Genomic DNA, 24328 nt, shown 5'->3' on the forward strand with positions numbered 1-24328 from the left:
CAAGCGCGCGGGTCTCCAGGCGGCAAGGCCCCCTTTGATCAGGAAAATCCAATTATTTGTGTATATACATTTCCCACATAGTGATTACTTCATTAATTGTCCCGCCTTTATCTCCTCCCTTCCCATCCCCCCTAATAATCAGTTCTTTTATCCAGACCAACAAACACACCATAGGAGCTTTGTGGATTCAAAGGATTTGCTTTCGCTTCTGAGAGAGCCGCTATTCTTTGATGATTGGGTAGCGGCAAACTTCAAAGCCATAAATCTTCCCTCTGACTGGCTGGCGGCCCAGCAAAGTCCTTATCAAATTCTTGGAGGTGATCCTGAAGCGCTCAGACCGCGCGCGGGGCGAGCGAGCGGGGCGCGGCGAGGGGCGCGGGCGGGGAGATCCCCGGTGCACAGAGCGGGCGCTCGTCCTCGCCTTCGGGTCTCCATGCCTTGGCGGCGCCCTGCTCCGCAACCAGCGGCCCGCCAGCTGTAGCCATGGCCGCCGTGGCAGTTCTCCGGAACGACTCGCTACAAGCCTTTCTCCAGGTCAGGGCCAGGCCGGGGGGAGGGGCGCGGGAGGGCTCAGGCATCCTCAATCTCAAAGGGAACCCCACTCGGTGGGTACCCATGAAGTCAGACCTAGGCAGAAAGCTCGGATAGGTGTTGTCCATGCAAACTTCACATCTAACCTGTTAGCAACAATGTGGCCTTTGGGGGAGGGTTTTGCGGAGGTGCAAGACTGACAGAGAACAAGGCCGGAGTTCACCCTGCTACGCCTTCTTGGTGATTTCAGCCTGCCGCAGGCTGCCGAGAGGTGTGAGCGTAGCTTGGAAACCGAGAACTTAAAGAAGAGAGGTGGGGAAGGCAGAGAGCGGGTGAGCGGCAGGGCTGCGGATGTTTCCAGACTGCTGAGCGGCCCGTAGGTTTCCAGTCCCCTCCCACTCTGCGCCTGCTTCCTCTAAGGCTAGATGGCCATTCTTCGCACCAAGTAGTTTTGCAGGAAGAGCTCACGCGCCTTGCGTTCAGGTAGCGTAGGCACCAAAAGTTTCCTGGGACCCGTGCGTAAATGCATGTGGTGTGGTGGCGAAGGAGGGACGTCGGGGGAGGGGCGGCTGTATAATAGTGGGGGTGGCGGTACCCGCCACCGGGATACCGCGCTTGGAGCGCTAACCTTTTGTCTCTTCTCCCTACCCCCCGCCGCCGCCGACGCCGACGCCGCTCATGCAGGACCGCACCCCCAGCACCTCCCCAGACCTGGGCAAGCACTCGCCCCTGGCGCTGCTGGCCGCCACCTGTAGCCGGATCGGTCAGCCGGGCGCGGCGGCGCCCCCGGACTTTTTGCAGGTGCCCTACGACCCCGCGCTGGGCTCTCCCTCTAGGCTCTTCCACCCGTGGACAGCCGACATGCCGGCACACTCGCCTGGCACGCTGCCTCCCCCACACCCCAGCCTGGGGCTGACGCCGCAGAAGACGCACCTGCAGCCATCCTTCGGGGCGGCGCACGAGCTGCCGCTCACACCCCCAGCCGATCCCTCCTACCCCTACGAATTTTCGCCGGTCAAGATGCTGCCCTCGAGCATGACTGCCCTGCCGGCCAGCTGCACGCCCGCCTACGTACCCTACGCGGCCCAGGCCGCGCTGCCCCCGGGCTACTCCAACCTGCTACCCCCGCCGCCGCCGCCGCCGCCCCCGCCGCCCACCTGCCGCCAGCTGTCCCCAAACCCGGCCCCCGATGACCTTCCGTGGTGGAGTATTCCACAGGCGGGCGCCGGGCCGGGAGCCCCCGGGGTTCCGGGGGGCAGTCTCCCGGGAGCCTGTGCTGGGGGTCCCCACGCGCCCCGCTTTCCCTCCGCGGCAGCAGCCGCCGCGGCAGCTGCCCTACAACGCGGCCTGATGTTGGGCCCGTCGGACTTTGCGCAGTACCAGAGCCAGATCGCCGCGCTGCTGCAGACCAAGGCCCCCCTGGCGGCCACGGCCAGGAGGTGCCGCCGCTGCCGCTGTCCCAACTGCCAGACGGCGGGCGGCGCCCCCGAGGCGGAGCCCGGCAAGAAGAAGCAGCACGTGTGCCACGTGCCGGGCTGCGGCAAAGTGTATGGGAAGACGTCGCACCTGAAGGCTCATCTGCGCTGGCACACGGGCGAGCGACCCTTCGTGTGCAACTGGCTTTTCTGCGGCAAGAGTTTCACGCGCTCGGACGAGCTGCAGCGGCACCTGCGGACTCACACCGGCGAGAAGCGCTTCGCATGTCCCGAGTGTGGCAAGCGCTTCATGCGCAGCGACCACCTAGCTAAGCACGTCAAGACGCACCAGAATAAGAAGCTCAAAGTTACCGAGGCCGGGGTGAAGCGGGAGGATCCCCGGGATCTGTGAGCCCACCTGCCTGGTACCCGCGAAGCTTCTCCTTCCTCAGACCTCCTTCCCAAAACCTCTGCGGGGAGCTTCTCTGGTCCGGGGCCTGTGGGCAACTGGCTGAGAGGAGACCGGCAAACGAATCCTTTCTGCTGCCCTTTTCTCCAAGCAGCGCCAGGCTCCCAGCTTCCCCAGCCCTGGTTCGGGGACCCCGTGCCCAGGAGGAGCAAGGGAAGTAGGGGTGGGAGGTTGGGCCACTTGGGTCACAGTTGGCAGTCCTGCGTTACCCTGGGGCAGTCCAAGTTTTGAACCGTTCCCACTGTCAGGGAGACCTACAGTTCTTGGGGACCACCCTAGGCTGGCCTTGTATATAGAAAATGCCTCTCACGGAAATAAAGCGGAAGGACCTTAGATTTGAAATAGTGCCCGTGGTTTTGCTAGAACCCGCCCGGGCTTTGTACAGGTTATTTAATAGCTTTGTTAAAGAATAATTATAATAATTATAAGTTTAATAAAAATGTTACATTTGTCTTCAACTCCATGCAGAGCTCCAGCATGAGATGTCTCTGTAAAGCTATCAGCAATTGCAGCGTGAAAATAAATACGCTAACTGCGGGGTCACCTCGGAAAGACCCCGCTGAGCCAGTCTCATTTGTTTTCATCTCCTGGGAGGTTTTACAAAACGGTCAGGTTTCATCGGGAATTTGATGGTTCCTGTAGGCTGCCTGTTGCAGAGGCTTCTTTGATTTGGAGGGTTCTGGGCGAATGTGTTGAGTGCGTGGATGGAGGAAATAGGGCAAGGCCAGTTTTGTGGGAAAAAAGGCTAGGGCGAGATTTTCCCATCACAGCTGAAGGTTCTCATGCGCCCTTAGAGGAGACTTAACCCGAGACTCTAGGGCCTCTCTGAAAAGTTTGATACCTGCTGTTTTTACAATGTGCGTGTTTTTTTGTTTGTTTGTTTGTTTTTTATTTTCATTTGATGAAATTCCCTGTGCGTTTCCAGTTGGTCACAGGTGGGTCGCGTCTTCTCACCAGCCTTCTGTGCTGCTGTCTGTAGAGGTGTGATACAAAGATCGGTTCTCAGGTGTAATTCCAAGAGTTACAGAGAAACTTGGCTCCAGGTTCAGGTTGGTCTTCGCCCGAGAAGGAACTGACTTTCAGTCTGGTCATGATATACAGCGTTGTCTAGCTTGTTTTCCTCCTAGTTATTTGGCTGTGGGAATAGTAGCCGGCTAAGAATTTCTGGTTAGGCCAGGAGGTTTAGTTCAATTTTGTATTTCGGCTGTTATTGAAGCAGAGATACAAATTTCTCTCAGGGAGGAGTCAGGAATACTCATAGCTTGGCAATGTAGCAATGGAATATTATCTAGATTTATCGCTTTTTTCTAAAATTTGAAGTTTTAAGGTTTACGAGAGTTTTTCTCAAGTGTCTCAACTCAAACAGCTCCTTGAAGTTTTCTAATATTTGAGTTTTTAAGCCAGAAAGGGTTAAATTTTAGGATTTACAATTAGCAAAGGACAGAAAGTGTTCTAAATTTTGCTAATATGTTAGGCTAACGTTATTAATGCCGAATTTCAGTGAAATTGAATAACCTTTTTATGGTAGTAGAAATGTATCATAAATTGACAGGATTTCACAGCTTACAAATTGGTTGTCTTGCTTTTTGTCTGAATTTAAACTGAACAGTAAGTTCTTAAAAGCTACGAGGTTGCGTGGGGTTTTCTGTATAAAGTAAAATAAAACATCAGCATAATTGGGTTGACAAATACTTTTATATGCCTAAGAAACAGCATTCTTACCTGTAATTTGGGACAAGGTAGTAAATGAATAATAGAATCCTTGTGGGAAAATACCTTACAAGTAGTTACTCTCACTAGAGATTTTGGAACCATTTAATGACAAATTAGAATTTGAATCTTTAAGTTTCTTTACCTGGGAAGGACATTTGGATTACTTAAAATTTCAAGGGTATAACACTTTTGCAAGCAATAGTAATAAGAAAGTTGTTAGACCGTTATATTAACATATGTCTAAATGTGCAGTCTCAATCTAAATTAAGATTGTTGAGAAGCATTTCCATGGAGAGTTACAGAAGTTCAATCTGAACCATGCCTTGCAATGGATTTCAGAGTCAGAAAAGGCTTTTTTTAGCATGTGACCGGGAAAGAGACCTTGTTATAGAGTGAAAGACCAAGGGCTCTGAACTTAGAAAATATGAAGTGATTCTCGCATGTGAAAGAGAATGTGGTAAGAAAAACAAAAAGGAAAAATGACCATTTATAAACTGGTCTACTATTATTGACAGCTATGATTGTTCAGTATCCAAATGTATGAAATGTGGAAGATAAAGTTTCCTTGTAACTGCAACTTTGATTAAGAGGAAAATAGATAAAACATCTGGGATTTGCTTAAGAATGCAAGTTTTTTTAAAGCCAAAGTAGCTTAATGACAAAACTTTCTAAACCTACATTTAATTGAACCTGCAGATTTTAAGTATGGGCTATGAACAGCTGAAGAACTGTTCTTTATTGTACCTCAATCTGTGTTCCACTTAATTACAATTACTTAGCTAAATGTTTACACCGTTAGCCAAGTAGAAGCCAGAAAATGTGCTATTATTATCCGAATGTAGGAAAGTATTTCATGTTTATAATGAAAAGTAAACTAGTAAATGACCAGAAATACAAATTACACTGTACAGGAATGATTAGATTTTACAAACTGAGTTTGAACTCTGCTGCATGCTTTTTTATGTGTTTAAATGGCAGCATGTCATTTAAAATTTTTTAAATACATTAATAATGACATGAATAAATGATGCATAAATTAAACATTCAATTGTAGCAAAAAATTGTATGTAGTTCAAAGCCAAAAGAAGTTGACAACATTGCTATTAAATATAAGCTAAAAATTATTTTAATCAAAATTTTGCCACCCTCAAAAAAGCAAGTTTAACCCGCCAACTTTACTCAAGCTTTACTTACAGACTGCAGGACACATTCAATTAGATTTTAAAAACTAATTAAAGAAAATGTGTTGATTGCCTCAAGGTTTTGGATTTACCGACATCTTGCATTTTTCAAACAACTATTTTGGTAGCCCGCCAGTATAATAGTGTCATATTTTAGGAAATTTTGCAATGAGTGTGGTATTGTTATTATTTTTTACACTACTTTTTTTTTTTTATTACATGAGCAGGCAGCAGGAATCGAATCCGGGTCTCCGGCATGGCAGGCAAGAACTCTGCCACTGAGCCACTGTTGCCTGCCCAAGTGTGATATTATTTTAAATTTAACACTCCATTGGTAAATGAACTATTTTGACCAGGAAGTTAGAAACATGGAGAAATTGAATTATCAGTAAATTAGGTAATTTGAACTTGTGTTTCCGAACTCTGGTTTTCTGCTTTTCTCAAGGGCTAATGATGCAAATATACCCTTAGCTGACCACTAATTTGTAATAGTTTTGGAAATGAATGAAAGTTTATGTTAAAGAAAATACAAACATGTAATTTACCTCATGCTAGTCTTTTCTAGTATCAGCTAAAGTTTAAATTTTATAACTTTATATTGTGTATATTATTTTAAATTATTTTGCCTGAAGTCAACCAAATAAGAAATGCCAATTTAAAAACCAATCTTGCTTAGCATGCTTCTTGCTAAAACCTGTTTGAAGCACTGATATTTGAGAAAAGGCAGTTTTTCACCCAAAGTTGTTCCTATTCTAATATACGGTAGGGTTTTTAGTGATTGTTTTGAAGCAGCATCTTAAGTATTTTCCTTCTATTTTGGTTCTGCTGTAATAGGTAATATCACAGGATATTACTATACAGTTAGCCATGAGTTCAAATTCACGTCAACAACTAGTAAGTTGTTTAGTCCTCTAAAATTTACAAAATCGCTTTTACTTGCATTAGCTCATCACATTAAATAATGATGTTAATCTAACTGGAAAATGATCTATGTTGTGGAATTTGACTGAAGCCTAAAACTTTGTTTTGTAGCATCCCAAATTAAGGGTCACTCAAAACAAGTTATATTAATGTTCTATTAAATATCATTACCTTCTTTTGGTTTCATTATTGAAGGGAACTCTAAAAGAGTATGAAACTGAGGGCAGTTTCAGAATGAGGATATATACCAATGTTATTTGATAAAGTAGGCAATGATTTAAAAAGGTATGTTGGTAATCAGATAGATATTTAGATTAAGAAACACCAAAGGACTTGTTTACATAATATTATCAGGTCACTATAATAGTAATCTAGGTAGCAATAAATGTAAATTTAAACAGTAAATTTTTCTCTGGTGTTCAGACAACACATTTTTGCAGAAAGTTCTTCATGTCAACTGTCTTCCCTTGATTGTTTTTAAAGAAACTGATATTTTACATAATGTCCTGATTATAATGAACACTATGTGATATTTGTTCAACAAATATGTAATCAAATAGCTATGGACTAGCATAACTTTTTTAGGTCCATAGTTGTTTTACACCTTCTTATCACCAATTCAAGATTTGCATGTGATGATTGATATAGTATACATTTTCACACTGACATGTTGATGGCTTCCCCTTCTAGACTTTATATACTTTTCCTTCCAAATCCTTAGTGATTATGCTCAAGTATAATCCCCAGTGGGGTATTTGACACTTCATAATTCAGTTCATGCATGTGAACTGCAGTAGTTTCTACACAACTCACAACAATCCACATTAACTAATACATTTTGCTTGTCAACCTAGGACCAAAATTTAATTCATGAAATAAATCAAGTTTTTAGTTTATCACATTGAAAAACTGCAATTATCACTTTTCAAAAACTTTCAGCATTATGAAAATTGCCTCCTACAATATAGAAGTTTGTTTTACAGTAAAACTATTCATCTAATTATTTTTTAAAATATCCAGCACTGACATTAAAAATATGCTAACATTTTCTAATGTCTAAGGCAATGTCTAGATGTCACCTAATTTTTTAATGTAAAGTTAAGCCAGTCAGTCATATGGGTTCTTCCTAATTCTTTATGTTTAGCAAACCTAAAATAACTGGGGAAAGCATCTGGCCCTTAGCCTAATTTCATCCATTTCACAAGGCAAATATCAAAGCTAAATCCTCATTTGTGCTTATGGTTGGGAAAATGTATCCTAATTATAAAAGTAATTGGTGATAATTTCCTAAAAGAGTACGTAAAATACCATGAAAGCTTATTTCTCTTGTTTTGGTCTGTTTTATTCTTTTGGTCTGAATTTTATTCTACTTGGTGCTTTCTTTTTTTTCATTCTGTATGTCTGCTTATGTGTAGATGTTACATGCCTTCTGTATATCCGTCTTCATCTTTAGCATGGAAACTTTCATTTTGTGCCATGTGTCTCTTTTTCTTGAAGTATGTATGCCCATTATTTGTTTTTGCTTCCTATGAACAGAACTTAACAGGATTCCAAACCATACAGTTTGGAATTTTTTTAATTGTTATATTTTTAATAGACATTTATATTCCTTGTTCTAAATCTTACATGTGGATAAATTAAAGTTATAGTTCTATTTGTAAATTCAAGTCTACATTTTGTTTATGTAGAACATAGCTGATATTTCCTGTGAATTTGTGAGCATCAGTAGTTTCCTATATTTCCATCCTATATGAAAATAAAATTGTAGTATATGATAGAGGATTGTGGTTTGAGATAATCCTAGATTGGAAAGATTTTAATTAATAAAATGTATCAAATTAGATAACCTAAATCTATAAATTTAGCTCCTAATTTATTAAGCTAAATTTTTAATAAAGGAATATTAACTAAGTCCTGCAAGTGTTTAGCTATTTATAGCCTTATTGAGGTTGTTGCACTTGCTAAAGGCTTTTTTATTATTACCTGTTTGATCCTCAATGAAGTCAATGTCATCTCTCAGTGGTACCATGGACAACTGCCAAGAAAGTCATTGTGATAACAAATTTTGTATTGAGCCCAAGTTTGGAGTAGAAAGTTGCTAAATAGTTTTCTAAGAAAGTTCCCTTCCTGGACCATAATTCAGGCTTGACCAAAAGCAAGATGCTGTGTGCCCTGAAGCTGTAGGGCTGCAACTGCCTCCCTGCTCCAGTATCAGGAAGATTAAGACCTGGGTAAAGGGAAACAGATCATGGAGCATATCCTATTTGGTGAATATCCACTAAAAGGGTGGAAATAGGTTCATTGGGTAGAAGCTGAAGGGAAAGGTTTGAGCATTTTTTACAAAATTGGAATGGACACCTGTGGAGGAAAGAGCTTCCCTCTTTCCAGGTTATTTTTTAAACCAAAGGTGAGTATGAGTATGCTGAAGAAGGGCTGTGGGTCTTGAATGAGGACATTTGGACTTTATGATCTTTTCCAAAGCTGAAGAGCTTCAAGTCTAAAATTTGTAAATTATAAGTCAAATAAATGTTATTATGGCTTCTGAAAATGCAGCATTGTATGAACAATCATGGCACTCCGGCATCTGATTTCAGAAGTCCAGTTTACTTAACTAGACTTAACTTAGTTGTTCTTAAATAGTTGAAGAATAAAAGGGGAGCAAAGGTAATTTTAGATAAATCAGTCAGCCCCTAAGCAAGTAGTAGTAGAATTTGGCAACATTATCTTATTGGTTTTTGGCGATATCACTTCTGGATATGTTATTCTTTGTAAATGCTTCCCTATTATGCATAACTTCAAGTCTTATTTCTATCTATTGAAGTGTCACAGTAAAATGACAGTATTGAAAGTGACTTTTTCATTAATTAAATAGATATACAGATTTATAAACGTTGACCCCAGTTAATCAAGTTTAAGGAAACCATTCTTTTCCCACACCCTGCAAGTCAATCAAGTTGATATGTACAATTAAGAATATGTTAGCTGCATACTTAATTCAGTATGTGTTATAATTATTAGATGTAAAAAAGTAAGCACACCAAAACAATTAAAAACATGTATATGTAACTAAATTCAATACAGCAAAATTTTTTATGTCTCTGACATGTAAGTTACAATGTAGATTCAGAGATGAACAGAATCCTTTAAACAGCTTGTAATCATAAAGGAAATACAGAAATAAATGTAATAAATGGATTAATACACACTGAAAGCAACCAGCAGAATTCATCTGAAGACATAGAAAGAGAAATTACTTCAGATAATCCCAGTGATAAACTGCCATTTTGCATCATAAATGAGAATTTTGCTTTCAAAATTAACAATCCACTGAATTGGCAACCTTCAGATTCCATTTAGGTTTTTACACAAAGCTGGTAGTTAAAGACCCTGTGGTCGTCAGACCAACAACATCAGCTTTACTTGGGAACTTATTGGAAATGCAAATTCTTGGGTCCTACCCCCAGACCTATTGAATCAGAGACTCTGGGATTGGGGTCCAGCAGTCTCTATTTAACAAACTCTCCAGAAGAGTCACACTAAAATTTAAGAACCACTGGTTTAGAAAATTGCATATTCTAACCATGTATAAATCTAACCCATGAAAAACTAGCAAATTCTGGCCTCAAACTTTTCTTATAGTTATTCTGGGGAAATGGAGAATGGACTGGCCACTTCCAAAATCCCTCACTCAAGTGAGACTATTCGATTCTAACTCCCAGTAAGAAGACAGCAATAGTCGTTTATGATTGTTAGATGTGCATTATGCAACTACATAAACAATTGTCCTTTTATGGCATTTAATACAAATAGAAGATTTACATTTTGAATTGTCAATCGCATATTTTTTATATTAGTGACATTTTCTCCATAAATTGGAACAGTAACTTTTAGCAACATCTGTTTTCTTGAAAGGAATGTTAGCTAACTGAGCAGTTTGGTTTTTTAGTTTCATTGCCTGATAATAACCCAATCTAAGGGCACGTATAAGCTCCACCACTAACAGTGAAAAACACACGTACACAGAGCTGTGGAAATGCAATGATGACACTTCCAAAAGACTAATACAGTCACCGTGAGCCTTGGTTTTCCTAAACTGGCTTTGTAAAACTACTGGCAAGGCAGTGCAGGATCCTGGGCTTCTCTGTACTGGCCATGAAAAGCTTAAGAGTTTTCACTTCCTCTGGCTTCATCCCAGTCCTTATCACCCCGCTCCTCTTCTCCGCTAAGTCTCTTGTTGAAGGTGTATCTCAAGGCTGTGTCTCAGACCAAAGCATGATTTAGTAAAGTTTCTGTGAAAAGTAGTTTCTTTCTGGGCTTTGGAATTGTGAAAAGCTGCTGGGAATTACCAGTTCGGAGAAATGTATAAATGAGAATAACGCCATGATCTTTTTCAATGAGTGGGCCTCTCCCTTTGCCTCCAATCCTACACCACCCAATCGTTATTGTTTCAGGTATTATAGGAGGATCTCTGGTGAATGACAACAATGAACTAGAGTGACAATGGCTGTGGCTATCCCAAAGGGGTCTTCAGAGCCCTGAGATCAAGGGACTTCTTTACGACAAGATGAATTGCCCCAGCCAGAATTTATAGTATAGAATTTAACACTCTGAAGTCAGAGGGGACCTTGGAGATCCAGTCTGACCCTCTCATGTAACTGAGGAGAGAGAATCGTGGGCATGCTTGTCAAATGAAGCAGGCATTATCCATGATGCATTTAAGAGTAAGTGCACTCAAGAGAAACCTGGCAGCCAAGAAAAAGGAGAGATGGTTGAGGATTGTGGAATGGGGGGAAGCTCAGGAGGAACTTTGAGAGAAATTGTGGCTCAAAGTTGCCAGAGCACTGGGAACAGTGGTTTTCAACTTCCTGTGTATATGAACATTAGCTGGAAGGCATCTTTAAATGCAAACTCTTGGGCCTTCAGTAGGTCTAGGAGTGAGGCCCAGGAAGCCTCATTGTCACCACTACCCCAGTGACTCTAAGCCAGATGGTTGTGTGATGGCCATTATAAAAATACTTCCTTACAAGTAAAAAAATTAGTGGCTGGGGAAAGTTCTGGGCATTTTGATGACAGTTAAGTGCTCAGGTAATAAATCCACATTTAATTTTCCTTTGCTCCTGTGCTGAGGCCTGAAACAGTACGTTCCAAGATCTTGAAGGGGAGAAGCTGTATCTTGTATACCCATGCTTGTGCAAAATGCTGTAGAAGACATGAACGTTTCCTTGTCAAAATGAAAGAATAAAGACACCAAATGGTCACCTGAGTTTGCTAAAGACTTAACTAAAATTGGTTAAATTCTGGTCTGAAATCAGACAAGTTGAATTAAATAGATAAGACCTAGAGATCTTCATTCTGAGCTCGTTATATCTTTCTGTGAGAATTGAGAATCAGAGTCATCGGGTTTTATAACTAAATGATGTCAGAGTCCACTAACTCAGATTTCCTCATTGTACAGATGAGGCAGTGGAAATCCCATCAAGGGAAGGGAAATACTCCAAGCAGACAGTCAGCAGCCCAGGGTTCCCTGAACACACCCTTACCTCTGTTATCCCATTGGTCTCATGGCCGATGAAGATTTGCAACCTGGTGCACAAGATTGGAGTATATTTCGACAATAACATATAGTGTGTGTATATACATGTGTGTGTATATATATGTGTGTATATATATAAATATATATATATATAACAATGTTTTGAAGGTTTTTTTTAATTAATAGCATATGGCTCATAAAGGAAAAAGTAATGTAAGTATTTCAGGTCAACTTTAGAAATCCAGACTCTCTTTGAAAGTCATTTGTGTCTTCAACAAACATTTATGGAGTACCTTTTATGTGCCAGGCAATATTTAGGGCATTGGAAATATTGTGATGTATAAAATGAAATCCCTCCCCTCATACAGCTTGCATTCTAGTGAAATCAGTGTTGAAATTCTTACCCCCTTCCCTGATGTCTTTGTCATTCCATTCACTTTATGGTTCATTTAATAATTCTACAATTATCAATTAAATGCTTACCAATTCCAAAGACTATGAACATCCATCATCAAAATGTCACACAGAAAAACCACAATGTCTAGAAATACCAAGAAGAGCAGGATCTATCCACAACTGCTTACCAGAGCCTAGTACTGTGCCTGGCACATAGTACATAATGAATAAATACCTTTTATTTAATAGTGTAGTTTAAGTATGATCAGGATAGTAAGGATGCCATAGGTGAATTGGTATTATCCCTTCCCATCAGTCATTACAAAGAGTGTCTTAGGGATAAAGACCAAGGTCCCCTTCTGCCTTTAGCTGTTTGGGGAAAGGGTAGTATGGTGGTGTGAGAAAACTACTAACTGGCTTCCTCCACACTTCCCGGTATCCTGGATCTGCCGGCTTCTCTGAGGCAATCTGAACTTAATGTCTACCAGTTGTTTCCTTGTATCCCCCAAGTCTTATTACTCCAGCTTTTAAAAACATTTCCTTACCACCACCACCCTGGCTATTATAACCAAAAGCTAAACGCATTTAGAATATAATGTTAAGTGACATTATAAAGCCAAAACAAACAAACAAAAAACTGGGGCAGGGATTGGAAGAAGCCAGAGGTCAGAAGCAGAGAGTCTCTCAGACCAGGGAGAGGCGGTGGTAGTGTTGGGGTGTGGGCGGAGAGTTAACGAATCTGGAGTCAAGGAAGAACCACACCTCAGAAGGGACAGGTATAGTGCTCCTGAGAAGGCTTAACCTAGGCATTTGGTTAATAGTTCTTGGCAATGACCTCCTTGTATTAGTTATCTATACAATAATAAAAAATTACCACAAACTCAGTGGCTTAAAACAACATCCATTATCTGTGTGACACCTAAGACTCAGAGTTGAAGTTCTGCAGCTCTGAAAGTCAGCATTCCTACATACGGCAACTGTTAAAAGAAGCCGAAAAAATGATCAGCCTTCAATTAAAGATAAGAACACTGATCTGGTTGGAACTAAGGTAAATCAGAATGCAGGGTAAAGGATGATATTGTCTGTATTTTAGAACTTCACCTTCTGTATGAGATCAAAGGAAGAGAGGTTTATTTTATCCAAAACCTAAGTTTTCTGTAGCACACAATCCTACTTAACCTGTCTGGCCAGTTCAGTTAAACAACCTAAACATATGGAGCCTAGAATCAGGAATGAAGTCTTGCAATCCTGTATAGTTTAATGTAATACCTGCATGCATTCCAGAGTATGTTGGACAGATAATTCAAAAGTATTGGCAAACTCACCATGAAAAAGTCATAACAGGCATTGCCCAAAGATCCCTGTAGATTGGGAGAAGAATTAAAGGAGAAGGAGGAGGTATAACAGAAAAAATGGGATTTAACAAATGGGTTTGGCTGCAGAATAACTATATTTATTTCCCTCTAGCCTCCAGTGTTTTGGAGCAGCTAGAAGGAAAAATCTGAGGTGATGGAATGGTAGTCCATGACAGATTCTGGGATCTGTTCTCTAACTACTTGTTGAAGTATGCTTTGAAAATTACTGCTTTTTTTCTTTCTTTGCTTTGTATAAATGTTATACAATAAAAAAAAAAAAGTATTGACAAAGACCCTCGAGGGACAGGAGAAAATATATGGAACTATTAAACTTTCCCACTTGGGAAATTCCTGATACTCCCTCAAACAATAGGGACTCTCAAGTTAATAGGCCAAGCACTTGATCTTGAGACTTACTCTTACAAAACTTGTATCTGTAATGGAGAAGCTAAGCCTTCCTATAGTAATGCCTAGGAGTTACTTTCAGAGAACCTCTTATTGCTCAAATGTGGCCCGTCTCTCTCTCTAAGTCCAACTCTGCAAAGAAAATCATTACTGTCCCCCTACATGGGATATGGCATCCAGTGATTTAAGCCTCCTTAGCAATGTGGAAATGACTCCCAGGGATGAGCCTGGCCCTGGCACTGTGGGGTTGACAATGCCTATCTGACCAAAAGGTGGAAAAGAAGTGTAACAAAATAAGGTATCAGTGGCTAAGGGAGTTAGAATAGAGTCAAGAGGCTATTCTGGAGGTTACTCTTATACAAGCCACAGCTAAATATTGCCAATTGCCATGGTATGTCAAAACCCAACCAACAGTACTCCCATACCTAAAGAATACCCAGGGCTCTAACTGAACCTCTATAAATGTTCACTCACTAAGTCTATTTTTCAGAAGCCTAAAATTTTCAGATGGTTCCCAGGCCAGATAAGTCCTGAAATCCAGAGTTACCGGTCTCTCCAAGAGCATCAACCAGTTGCATTCTCCTACTCCATAATGTCAACATCCCTTTTCAACATGAGGAAAATGTCACTGCCCAAGTATCCCTAAAGACTGGGAGAAGGATCAAAGGAGAAGGGGGGGTTGCAACAGAGAAGAGAGGATTTAACAAATGAGTATGACTACTGAATCATTATATTGATATTTCTTTTTAGTCTCCAGTGTCTTATAGCAGCTAGAAAGAAATACATGAAATTGTAGAACTGTAACCCATGCCATACTTTGAAATTTGTTCTATAACTACTTGTTAAAATGTACTTTGAAATTTATCACTTTTTTGTATATATAATGTATTTCACAATTTTAAAAAGTTTATCTCATAGATTCTGTGCATCAGGAATCTGGGCACACTTTGCTGCAGCCTCTGCTTAAGAGTCTCTCATAAGGCTGTGATCAGGGTTTCCGCCATAACTTGGGTCTCATCTGAAGACTTGACTGGGGAAGGATCCACTTCTAAACTCAAGGGGTTGGCAGAATTTAGTTCTTTGTGGGTTGTAGGACTGAGATCCTCAGTTCTTTGCTGGCTGTTAACTGCAGACTGCCCTCAGTTTCTTGTCGTTTCTTGTCGTGTGATCCTCTCCACCATGGCTGCTTGCTTCATCAAAGGATGCAAATGAAGAAAGCAATACTGTCATGGTCAGGTTCATATGACAACTTGACCAGGTGGTGGTGCCCGGTTTTCTGATCAGGAAAGTTCTGGCCTGTCTGTTGCTATGAGGACATTTCATAGACTTAAATCATGACCATGTTGGCTGCATTCACAGCTGATTGCATGGAGTGTCTTCTGCAATGAGTGATGCTTAATCTAATCACTGGAAGGCTTTTAAGGAGGCTTCAGAAGAGATAATCACTCTTCTTGCTTCAGCCAGCCAGCGTCTCCTGAAAATGCCTTGAGGACCTTCATCAGAGCTGCCAGCTTGTGACCTTCAACTCTACATCCCCATGGTTACGTGAGGCACTTTTATAAATTTTGTATTTACAAATAACTCCTGCTGATTCTGTTTCTCTAGAGAACCCTAGCTAATACAAATAGTAAGAGTCTATTAGCAACATGGGAGCCATAAATCTTTTGTAAACTTATCTTGGGCAAGATAGCCCAGCAACATGGTCAAATTGTATTCATTTGAAGAAGGGAATTACAAGAACATGAATATTAGGAGGCAGGTATCGCTGGGGGCCATCTCAAATACTACCAACCAAACCCTATGACATAGCTTATCAGAAAAAGTAATGAAATTGTATATGTAGACGATAAAGTCTAGGACAAAGAATTTCTCAGCATAAGCCACTATGCTTCCTCACTGGGTAGAGACTGCTAATTGTCCCCCAATATTCATTTTCTCTTTCATCCTTTTGGTATTAGTAATCCCCAAGTTTTAATGGGCACATGGCTATCCATCTATATATATATATATATATATATATATATATTTTTTTTTTTTTTAACATGGGCAGGCACCGGGAATCAAACCCGGGTCCTCTGGCATGGCAGGCAAGCATTCTTGCCTGCTGAGCCACCGTGGCCCACCCTGTCCATCTAGCGATAATATTTCCATCTAAAGAGTATATATCCCAGCTTCCTTTGCAGTTGCTGTGACCATATGGCCAAGTTCCAACCAATGAGCTATGAGCAGAAGTGAGATATGTGATTCTGGATAACAACCTTAAACAAAAGTTGCATGTCCTCCCCTTCTTCTTTTCCTCCTTGAGGCTAGAATGCAGACATGGTAGTGGGCATCCTGCTCAACCACATGGATGTGGGCAACACCATGGAAGATGTCAGAGCAGTGAGATTGAAGGAATCGGGAATCCCCAGAACACGTAGAGCAGCCAGACTTCCCCAAGCCTACCAGATGGGCTTTTATTGAAAGAGAAATATTGTTTAAGCTGTTAATTGGTGTCTGTTACAGTAACTAAACCAATATCCTAACTTCTAGAGGCAATTATTAGCAATGCTCCTGCTGAGCCTTCCTGTGACAGTTGTGAATTACATCCCTTTAGAAGTATTTACCTGATAAAGTGAGCTCATGTGTCATGCGGTGTCACCTTTCCAGCTTCTCCTAGGCTCTCTCTGCTAGTATCCTAAAAATGAGTTCTCACCCTCTCTGGGTGCCTTCTCAGGATGATATTATGGAAAACTCCATTACTGATTTCTAGCTATGCCCATACTCAAGTACCTAGAGGACTTCATTTACTCATTTATTCATTTATTTCGCTATGTATGGGACTCCTCTCATGTGGCAGTCACTGGTCTAGGCACCAGAGATACAGCAGTGAAAATGATAGATAAACTTTCTGCTCTCAGGAAGCCAACATTCTAGTGGTGTGGATAAGGTATGATAAACAAACAAGATAATTTCAAAGCCCAAAATTCATCTTCATATGCCCTACAATGAGTCACAGCCACAGTCCTGGGTATCCCATGGACTTGGTGGTAGCAGTCTCTTAAGTGGTCCCCAATGAACCCTGACTTCTTCATATCCATGCCCTTGTGTGGCCGTCTTCCACACTGAATCAGAACTAGCTTGTGTGACCAATAGAATATGATAGAGGTGACAGTGTTACTTCCAAGGCTAAGTCATGAAGCTACTACAACTTTCTCCTTGCTCTCTTAGATCATTTGTACTAGGGAAGTCCACTTCTATGCCAAGAGCACATCCAAATAGCCCTAGTGAGAAAAACATGAAGAGCAGAGTGCTCCTGCCAACAGCCAATGTCAATTTGCCAGCCACCTTGGAATTGAATCCTCCAGCCCCAGTCCAGCCTTCAGCCCAGATCACTAGAGATTTAGCCACAACTTGACTGCAACTTCATAGAAGAGACAATAAACCAGAACTGCCAGGTGATGCTGCTCCCAGATTCCTGACCCACAAAAACTGTAAGAGATGATAAATGATTATTGTTGATTTAAACCAAGTTTTGGAGTGATCAGTTAAGCAGCATTGGATAACTCATATAGTTTTCCAAGTTCAATTCACCATTGAAAATAACCCTATTTTATACACACTTATCCATACTCTAATCATAATTAAACTATCTCAATTCCTGAGACCTCTCTGAAAAGCAAGACCATCTCAAGGTGGTCTTCTGGACTTTCCTGAACTTATTGTGAATATAAAGTTGCTTTGAACATAAAGTTGATAACTCTTTTTCATTGAGTACTCGTTAATACTAGCTTTTAATTCAAGATGATACTTCCATGTCACTTTCTCACTTTCAGTAATAACTTCAGACTAGCTAAGTTCTAGGTTTTCTAAAACTTTCTCCGGTTGTGTTTATATAACTGTGTTTATATAACCACAGTTGTGTTTATATAACTGTTTATATGCATTATCTAAAAAGTATTTTTTTATCAGTGACAAAAGTTTATTGGGTTAGTGTCACTTTTCATCTTGAGATAAGGAATGAACGTCCTTATAAGTTAAGCTACTTGCAGATGTGGAAGTATGCCTATAAAATGAGATGCTTAGGAAATCAGGCCTTGGCTATTCTTCATGTACAGAGGTGACATTATCAATGTGCACCCTAAATTTCTGTGGATCCTACCAACATGTATGCATAAAAGGGGTCACACTAATAATGACAGCCCACATTTCATTGACTCTTGCTCTGCCTTGTCTAGCACAGGAACCCCAGCACACCCTAGAGCCTCCGGGTGATCTCATCTGAGTTATAAACAGTGCTCTCCTACAGGCCTGCCCTGATCATGTGCAAGGCCCAGGTCTAGGGGCAGCTCTGTCCAGTCATTCTTCCTCACAATGCCAAGGTGGCAGGGGGCCCTCACTTTCCCACCTCATGGTGTCCAACTAGGTTACCAGCATATTGTGGTTGGTTAATTCATTAACATGCTAATTTTTGTTTCTCCCTCACTATATTTTTTATTTCCACTTTTAAGAAAGCCTTTATGGATGGGCAATGGTGACTCAGTGCCAGAGTTCTCACCTGCCATGTCGGAGACCTGGGTTCAATTCCTGGTGCCTGCCCATGTGAGAAAAAAAAAACAAAGTCTTTGTGTTTCCCTATCTCAAGAGCATTGTGCTTCATGGCTGAAATAAAAATGCTTACAGGTGACCCCCTCCTCTCCAATTTTTTTCTCAAAATTCTAAACTCATGGAGGAATTTTTGCTAGGTTACCTCAAGCAGAAATGGGAGAAAGGCAGGTACCTCCTTGAGAACAGGAAAAAGTGGTGAAGACAAGAGTACAAGGGAAAAGGAGGGTTCTTTGGACTCGGAGAGGAGGTTGGGAGTGGTTGTGATAAGTGTGTTGAATGGGTTTGGGAGGCAAGCAGGAACTCAAATGGATTTTCTTAGCAAGCTGAGCCCTAGGCACAGGCCTCCTCAAAGACCTCCTTAAGCTCAGCTTCACACAGAAGTGACAGAGTTCCCACCTTCTAATGCATCACACTGGCTTGGGTTATGAGCATTTCACATTGGCCATCATGGACCCCAAATACAGAGCTTGCTGCCAGGAAAGCTCTCTTTCCTCAGTTGAGAACTACCCTTACTCTCCTCTACATAATGACTGAAAATTAATTTCTTGTAAAATTATTTAAAATTGTGACATTCATTACATAGATTAGAAGACTATTATTATTATTACTCGAGGTTCTTATGTTCTGTAAGGCCTTCACTAATAAAGAGTTAGCCAATACTGACTGAACCATTACCCTGGGGGAAATACAGGGTTAGATTGCTGAGGCTTCTGGTCACAAGATTTCCTCAACCAGTCAACAGATAACCATGTTTTTTATGTGTGTTTCTGTGTAAGGAAGCCTTTCTGTGTAAGGAAGATCTTTTGCTTCCTCCTTAAATTTAGATAAATGATTCACTGACTTTTAGAAACTGCTCCCATTTAACACCATGTAGAAAACTTATCATTGCCTTCAGAACATTTCAAAGGAACATTTAAACAAAGCCTCTGATCATAAATTTAAGCAAGTTTAATCATAAACTTGCTTATTGAGGAGAGGTGACTGGTGCTCATTAATAAAGCATAGGTTTATTAGCATTGAACTTATGGTGAACAACACTATAACTCATACCTGAAGGAAGCTTATCTAACACACTCCACAAGGCACATCATAGACTTCTTACACTCGGAAATACTAGACAGCACATTGGCTCTATGTTTGGGGGCCATTTTAATAATGAAATCGCCAGCAAAAAATAAAAATGTGAAAAACATGGCACTAAATATATCACATTTTTACAGGGTGAGAGCTGAAATGAGAAGCCATAGTGTTGCTGGCTCCATCTTAGCCAGAACGTTGTTGAGTAACTCAAATTTTCAACACTCTGTGCATTTCCATCCATGATGGCAAATGTGTAGAAATATGGAATCCATGAATAATGAGGATTGGCAGCACGTGCCTGTTGCTCCAGAAGGCACACTTACCCGGACTTCAGGGATCGCACTCCCGGAATTTCACAGTACGCCCACCCTGCCCCCTGTAGATTCACAGTTGTACCACTGGGGCCCTCTCATCTCTGAGGGTCCCTCACAACACAGCTCTAGAGACCCCCTTCCATTGGATCCAGAACTGATACTTAAGGCAGATACTAGGATATCTGCCCTCTTTCCCTTTCTCCTGGCAAATATTCCCAAACCCTTTCCTTCATTCTCCTTTGATCAAAGACCTTCATCCAATAGACTCTGTCAGGGTCCTCAACAAGCAGGTAAGGGGAAATGCCACTTGCTGTGCTCAGATATAGAATATTTTTCTGTATTCAGGTCTAGTCTAAAGGTATAATGATTTTTTGAATTAGACAAATCCTGTCTGGGCCAGGTATAGATACAGTAACATGAGGGAGATGAGGCTTTACGGGACTTTGGAGAGTGGAGGACCGGTGAGCTCCTACCTTATACACACTCCATACATTTCATCATCTATATCACATTAATTTAGATTTCTATAAAAGTAAATTATACATCATAATTCACCCTAAAATTTAAGAATTCTTGGCTTTGCAAATGGATTAAGATGATTCCAGTGCATTTTTAAAGAAGTTCATAAAATACTAGCCACAAGTTGTTTTTAGGAATACATCTGTTACATAAATTGAGTGACAGGCATTCTGTATAACATATCTTATGTCCTAGAATATAACCTATTCTAAAATTTTTTAATTCATGGAATAACAGTTTATCTTATTATTTCCCTTTCAGTGACAGAATTATTTTTTTCATATGACACAGGATAATCTGATAAAAAGATCATTGCTAACAGGACTCAAGTTCTATGCTCAGCAACATTACAAACCTTTTTTCCAAACTGGAAATAACTTTAATTGCTTAAGCTGATAACAAAAATGCTTATATTAGTAAGCTTAGGCTACAGTATACTGTGGTAATGAATAAATCCTGAATCTCAGTGGCGTAACACAATGAAGGCCTATATCTCACTCATGTGACAGATGTTGCAAGTCTGCTCACTCTCCTGCATGGCGCTCCTCTAAACAGTGACTCAGGGACCAAGCTCTTTCCATCTTGTGACTCAACTACCTCGGAGTCCTGGGTTTTTAGGCCTGTGGCCAGGACAGAGAGAGTGACTTGGACAAGAGAATGACTAGAGAGAACACGTTTGCTCTTAACTGCTTCAGGTTGAAGGAGACATTACTTCCACCCGCATTCCTTCCATGAGAATTAGTCACATGAACTCACCGTGCTACGGGGGGATGGGGGGGGTGAAATGGGAAACATAAAGGAGCACAAGACAGTTTCTGCCAACATACTCATCATAAAGATTCAAATCAACAAAAAATAACATACAAGTGAAAATGACAGGGTTGCTTTATTCTGACCCCTCATAAATAAATGTTAACGTTTTGGTTCATTCATTCAATCAACAAATATTTATTAATCTCCTTCCTTGTGCCTGGCCCTGTCCTAGATGTTGGATATGCTAGACATGGTTCCTCAGCTCACGTGGCTTCTGTGTGTGTGTGTGTGCGCGCGCGCGCGTCTTCCTGAATCTGTGACCTGCCCCCACCACACTTGGCTTTGTGATTACTCAACTCCCAGAGATTTAGTTTTCTCATTTGCAAAATGAGTATTAAAATAGTACCTATTGTTAAACAGTACCTAAATTATAGGGTTGTTGTGGGGATTAAATTGGATAATAACTTAAATTACAAAAGCATCTGGCATATAACAAGCAGACAATAAAAATCTGCTATTGTTGCTATGTGCACAATATATACATTTACCTTTATATAAACAGTTTCATTCTATTTGTCTACTACTATTCTATGGTCTACTTCTCGAACCCTTTCAGTAATGTGGCTGTATCCATTTCAAAACAGAAAATAAAATTCATTCATTTAACTGTTTTATGCCATTCCATTGAACTTATCCTAATATATTTAGTCTAGAGATTCTTTATATCTGGGGTTCACGAATGGGTTTCTTAGATGTCTATGAATGCTCTAAAATTATGTGCAAAATTTTAAATTCATGCATATTTATGGAGAGTGTTGCTAAAATTTAGTTAAATTCTAAAAGAATTTATAAACCAAAAGAAGAACCGTGATTTAAATGGACCAATCCTTAACCTTGATTCAGTAATTTCACCTTTTTGTGTTCCAGTCTCTCCGTCTTTGTGCTTAGCTAAATCACACCTCTCCCTTTACTAGAGATCGGAAGGTTTTCTAGAAAATACAGACAAAGACAGAAGCACAGACCCAAAGTCAACAGTATTACTAGATTTGAACTAATGGTCCCATTGTATTTCCAGCTCCTCAGTGGAGCAGGACTAATTTCCACCCTCCTAAACTTGCTCAAGTTTAGGTGAACAATTCCCAAACACCTTCCTGGCCCAGGCTTTACAAGTCTAAATTTCTGTACTATTCTGCATAAGATCTATTTATTTTTCTTTTTAATTTTGTGTCTTTTCTAGATTTTTCCCTTTATATCCATTATGAAGCAGCACTCTTGAGAAGATACATATGTTTCACTGAATACACAAAGAGCCCCTCTTTCCACCCCACAAGTGAATGCTGCTGTCTATATAGTCTAAATTTGTGATTTGAAAAATGTACTCTTTGAATACTAGTAATTTTAATATTAAGATATTTAAGGGGAAAAATGTGACTACCCATTTTGATTTGGGGGGATTTCAGGTCTGAGATCCACAACAGAGGCAAGGCACAAAGACCATGTATGATCAGAGAACAAATCACTTCACTTCTCTGGGATTAGTTTCCCCATCTATAAATGGGTGAGAGATTAAGGGATTTCCCGATATAATTCCTTAGAACCCCAGTGGCTGAAGAGAAGCCTTAGGAGTCTCCTTGTGGGTGGGGTGTTCTGTCTGTTTCTTATCCTGAAGTCCTCTAATAACCACCAACCAGCCTAATGATCCCTTGTATGTCTGTGTCCCACAAACAACAAACTACTGCCAATGTCTCTCAGGGCCATCATTTGGTATATATAGTGGTGAAAAAGAAAAATGGAAGAAAATGGTGGATTGGAAGAAGCCCCAGGGTAGAGACCAGGGGAGACTGAGAAAAGGCAGAAACAAATTGGCCAGCCTAGTCATGTGATCAGTGCAGAGGGCTGGCTTATTAGACCAACCCCATAGGGAGCCTTAAGGGCAGGGCCTCATCTCTCCAGAGAGCTGTAACTTCAATGAAGATCCTGTCCCTGGAGAGCAGCTAAATGCTTGTCCAGTTCCTAGATGACAGCACTATGTGGTGGACACATATATAGTGTAATAGAAAGAGGAGTTCAGACCCTTGGTTTAGTGCCTACTAATTTTATGACTTTCAGCAAGTCATGTAACCTCTATGAGGCTCAGTTTCTTTACCCAAAAACTGCGGTGGTGGGACTACTTGATCTCTTGAGGTCCTTTTAAGCTTGAAAACAATATGATTTTTATGAACACTTGCATATATAATCAAGTGTTCCAGTTTCTTTATTGCTAAGTAAAACCACCCAAAAATTTTATAACAAAAAATAACAATCAGGTGAACGGTAGTGGTAGTTCAGTGGTTCGAATGCCCACCTTCCATGTGGGAGACCCAAGTTTGATTCCTGGAACATGCACCCCCCCAAAAAAACATAAAATAACAGCCCTTTAATTATGCTCATGTATCCTACAGGATAGGAATTCACACAGGGCCTGTTTAGGGTGGCTGAGTCTCACAATTCTGGAGTCTCAAGTGGGAAGATGGGAACTAGAATAATCTGGAGGCTACCTCACACACCTGTCTGGTGCCTGAGTAGGATGACTTGATGCCCAAGCTCAGTAGAGTCTGTCAACCAGGAACCTACTTGTGGCCTCTCCATGTGGCTTGGGTGCCTTCACACAGCATGGCAGATGGGTTCTAAAAGGAATGCTTCTTAGAATGAGAATTCTAAGAAGAAGAAGTCAGAGCGGTCATCATCCAGACATCCCTCAAGACTGGGGAATTATCAAACAACAGGGAGAAAGTATAACCAAGGAGTTAGGGTTTAATGAATTATCTAGAATTAGACTGAGAATCCAGAGAGTGAGCATTCCAAAACAGGAAGAAGCTGCATGGCCTTTCCAGATGCAGCCATACAAGTTACATGGGTGACAATTCTGCCATAATTTATTTGTTACTAGAAAATCACTAAGGTTAGCTTAGATTCAAGCTAATTAAACTGCAGATAGGAGAGTGGCAAGTGCACATTATAAAACAGCCATTTTGTTGCTGCCATTTTTGAAAAAGTACAAACTTCCACAGTCTGCCCTCTGCTAATCTCAGTTCCCATTCCTCTCACATACAAAATATACTCACCTCTTCCCTCAAGATCCCCAAGTCTCACCCCATTACCACATCAGCTCGAAGT

The 24328-nt window shown here is 40.9% G+C and overlaps 1 protein-coding gene across 1 annotated transcript; it reads left to right on the forward strand.

The window, feature by feature from the left end:
- Window positions 1-433: 433 nt before the first annotated feature.
- SP5 (Sp5 transcription factor) lies at window positions 434-11877 on the forward strand. Its single transcript, XM_077154113.1, has 2 exons — window positions 434-534; window positions 1216-11877. The coding sequence occupies exons 1-2, from the start codon at window positions 484-486 to the stop codon at window positions 2356-2358; spliced, it is 1194 nt and encodes a 397-aa protein (XP_077010228.1). The 5' UTR covers window positions 434-483; the 3' UTR covers window positions 2359-11877.
- Window positions 11878-24328: the final 12451 nt, after the last annotated feature.

This window comes from Tamandua tetradactyla, chromosome 3, assembly GCF_023851605.1.
Source record: "Tamandua tetradactyla isolate mTamTet1 chromosome 3, mTamTet1.pri, whole genome shotgun sequence".
NCBI lineage: Eukaryota > Metazoa > Chordata > Mammalia > Pilosa > Myrmecophagidae > Tamandua > Tamandua tetradactyla.

Bases quoted from the DNA above. Each gene is read 5' to 3' on its own strand.
- SP5 (XM_077154113.1), top strand. From the start codon at position 484: ATGGCCGCCGTGGCAGTTCTCCGGAACGACTCGCTACAAGCCTTTCTC. The intron at 535-1,215 runs GTCAGGGCCAGG...CCGCTCATGCAG, and splicing joins CGCTACAAGCCTTTCTCCAG to GACCGCACCCCCAGCACCTC.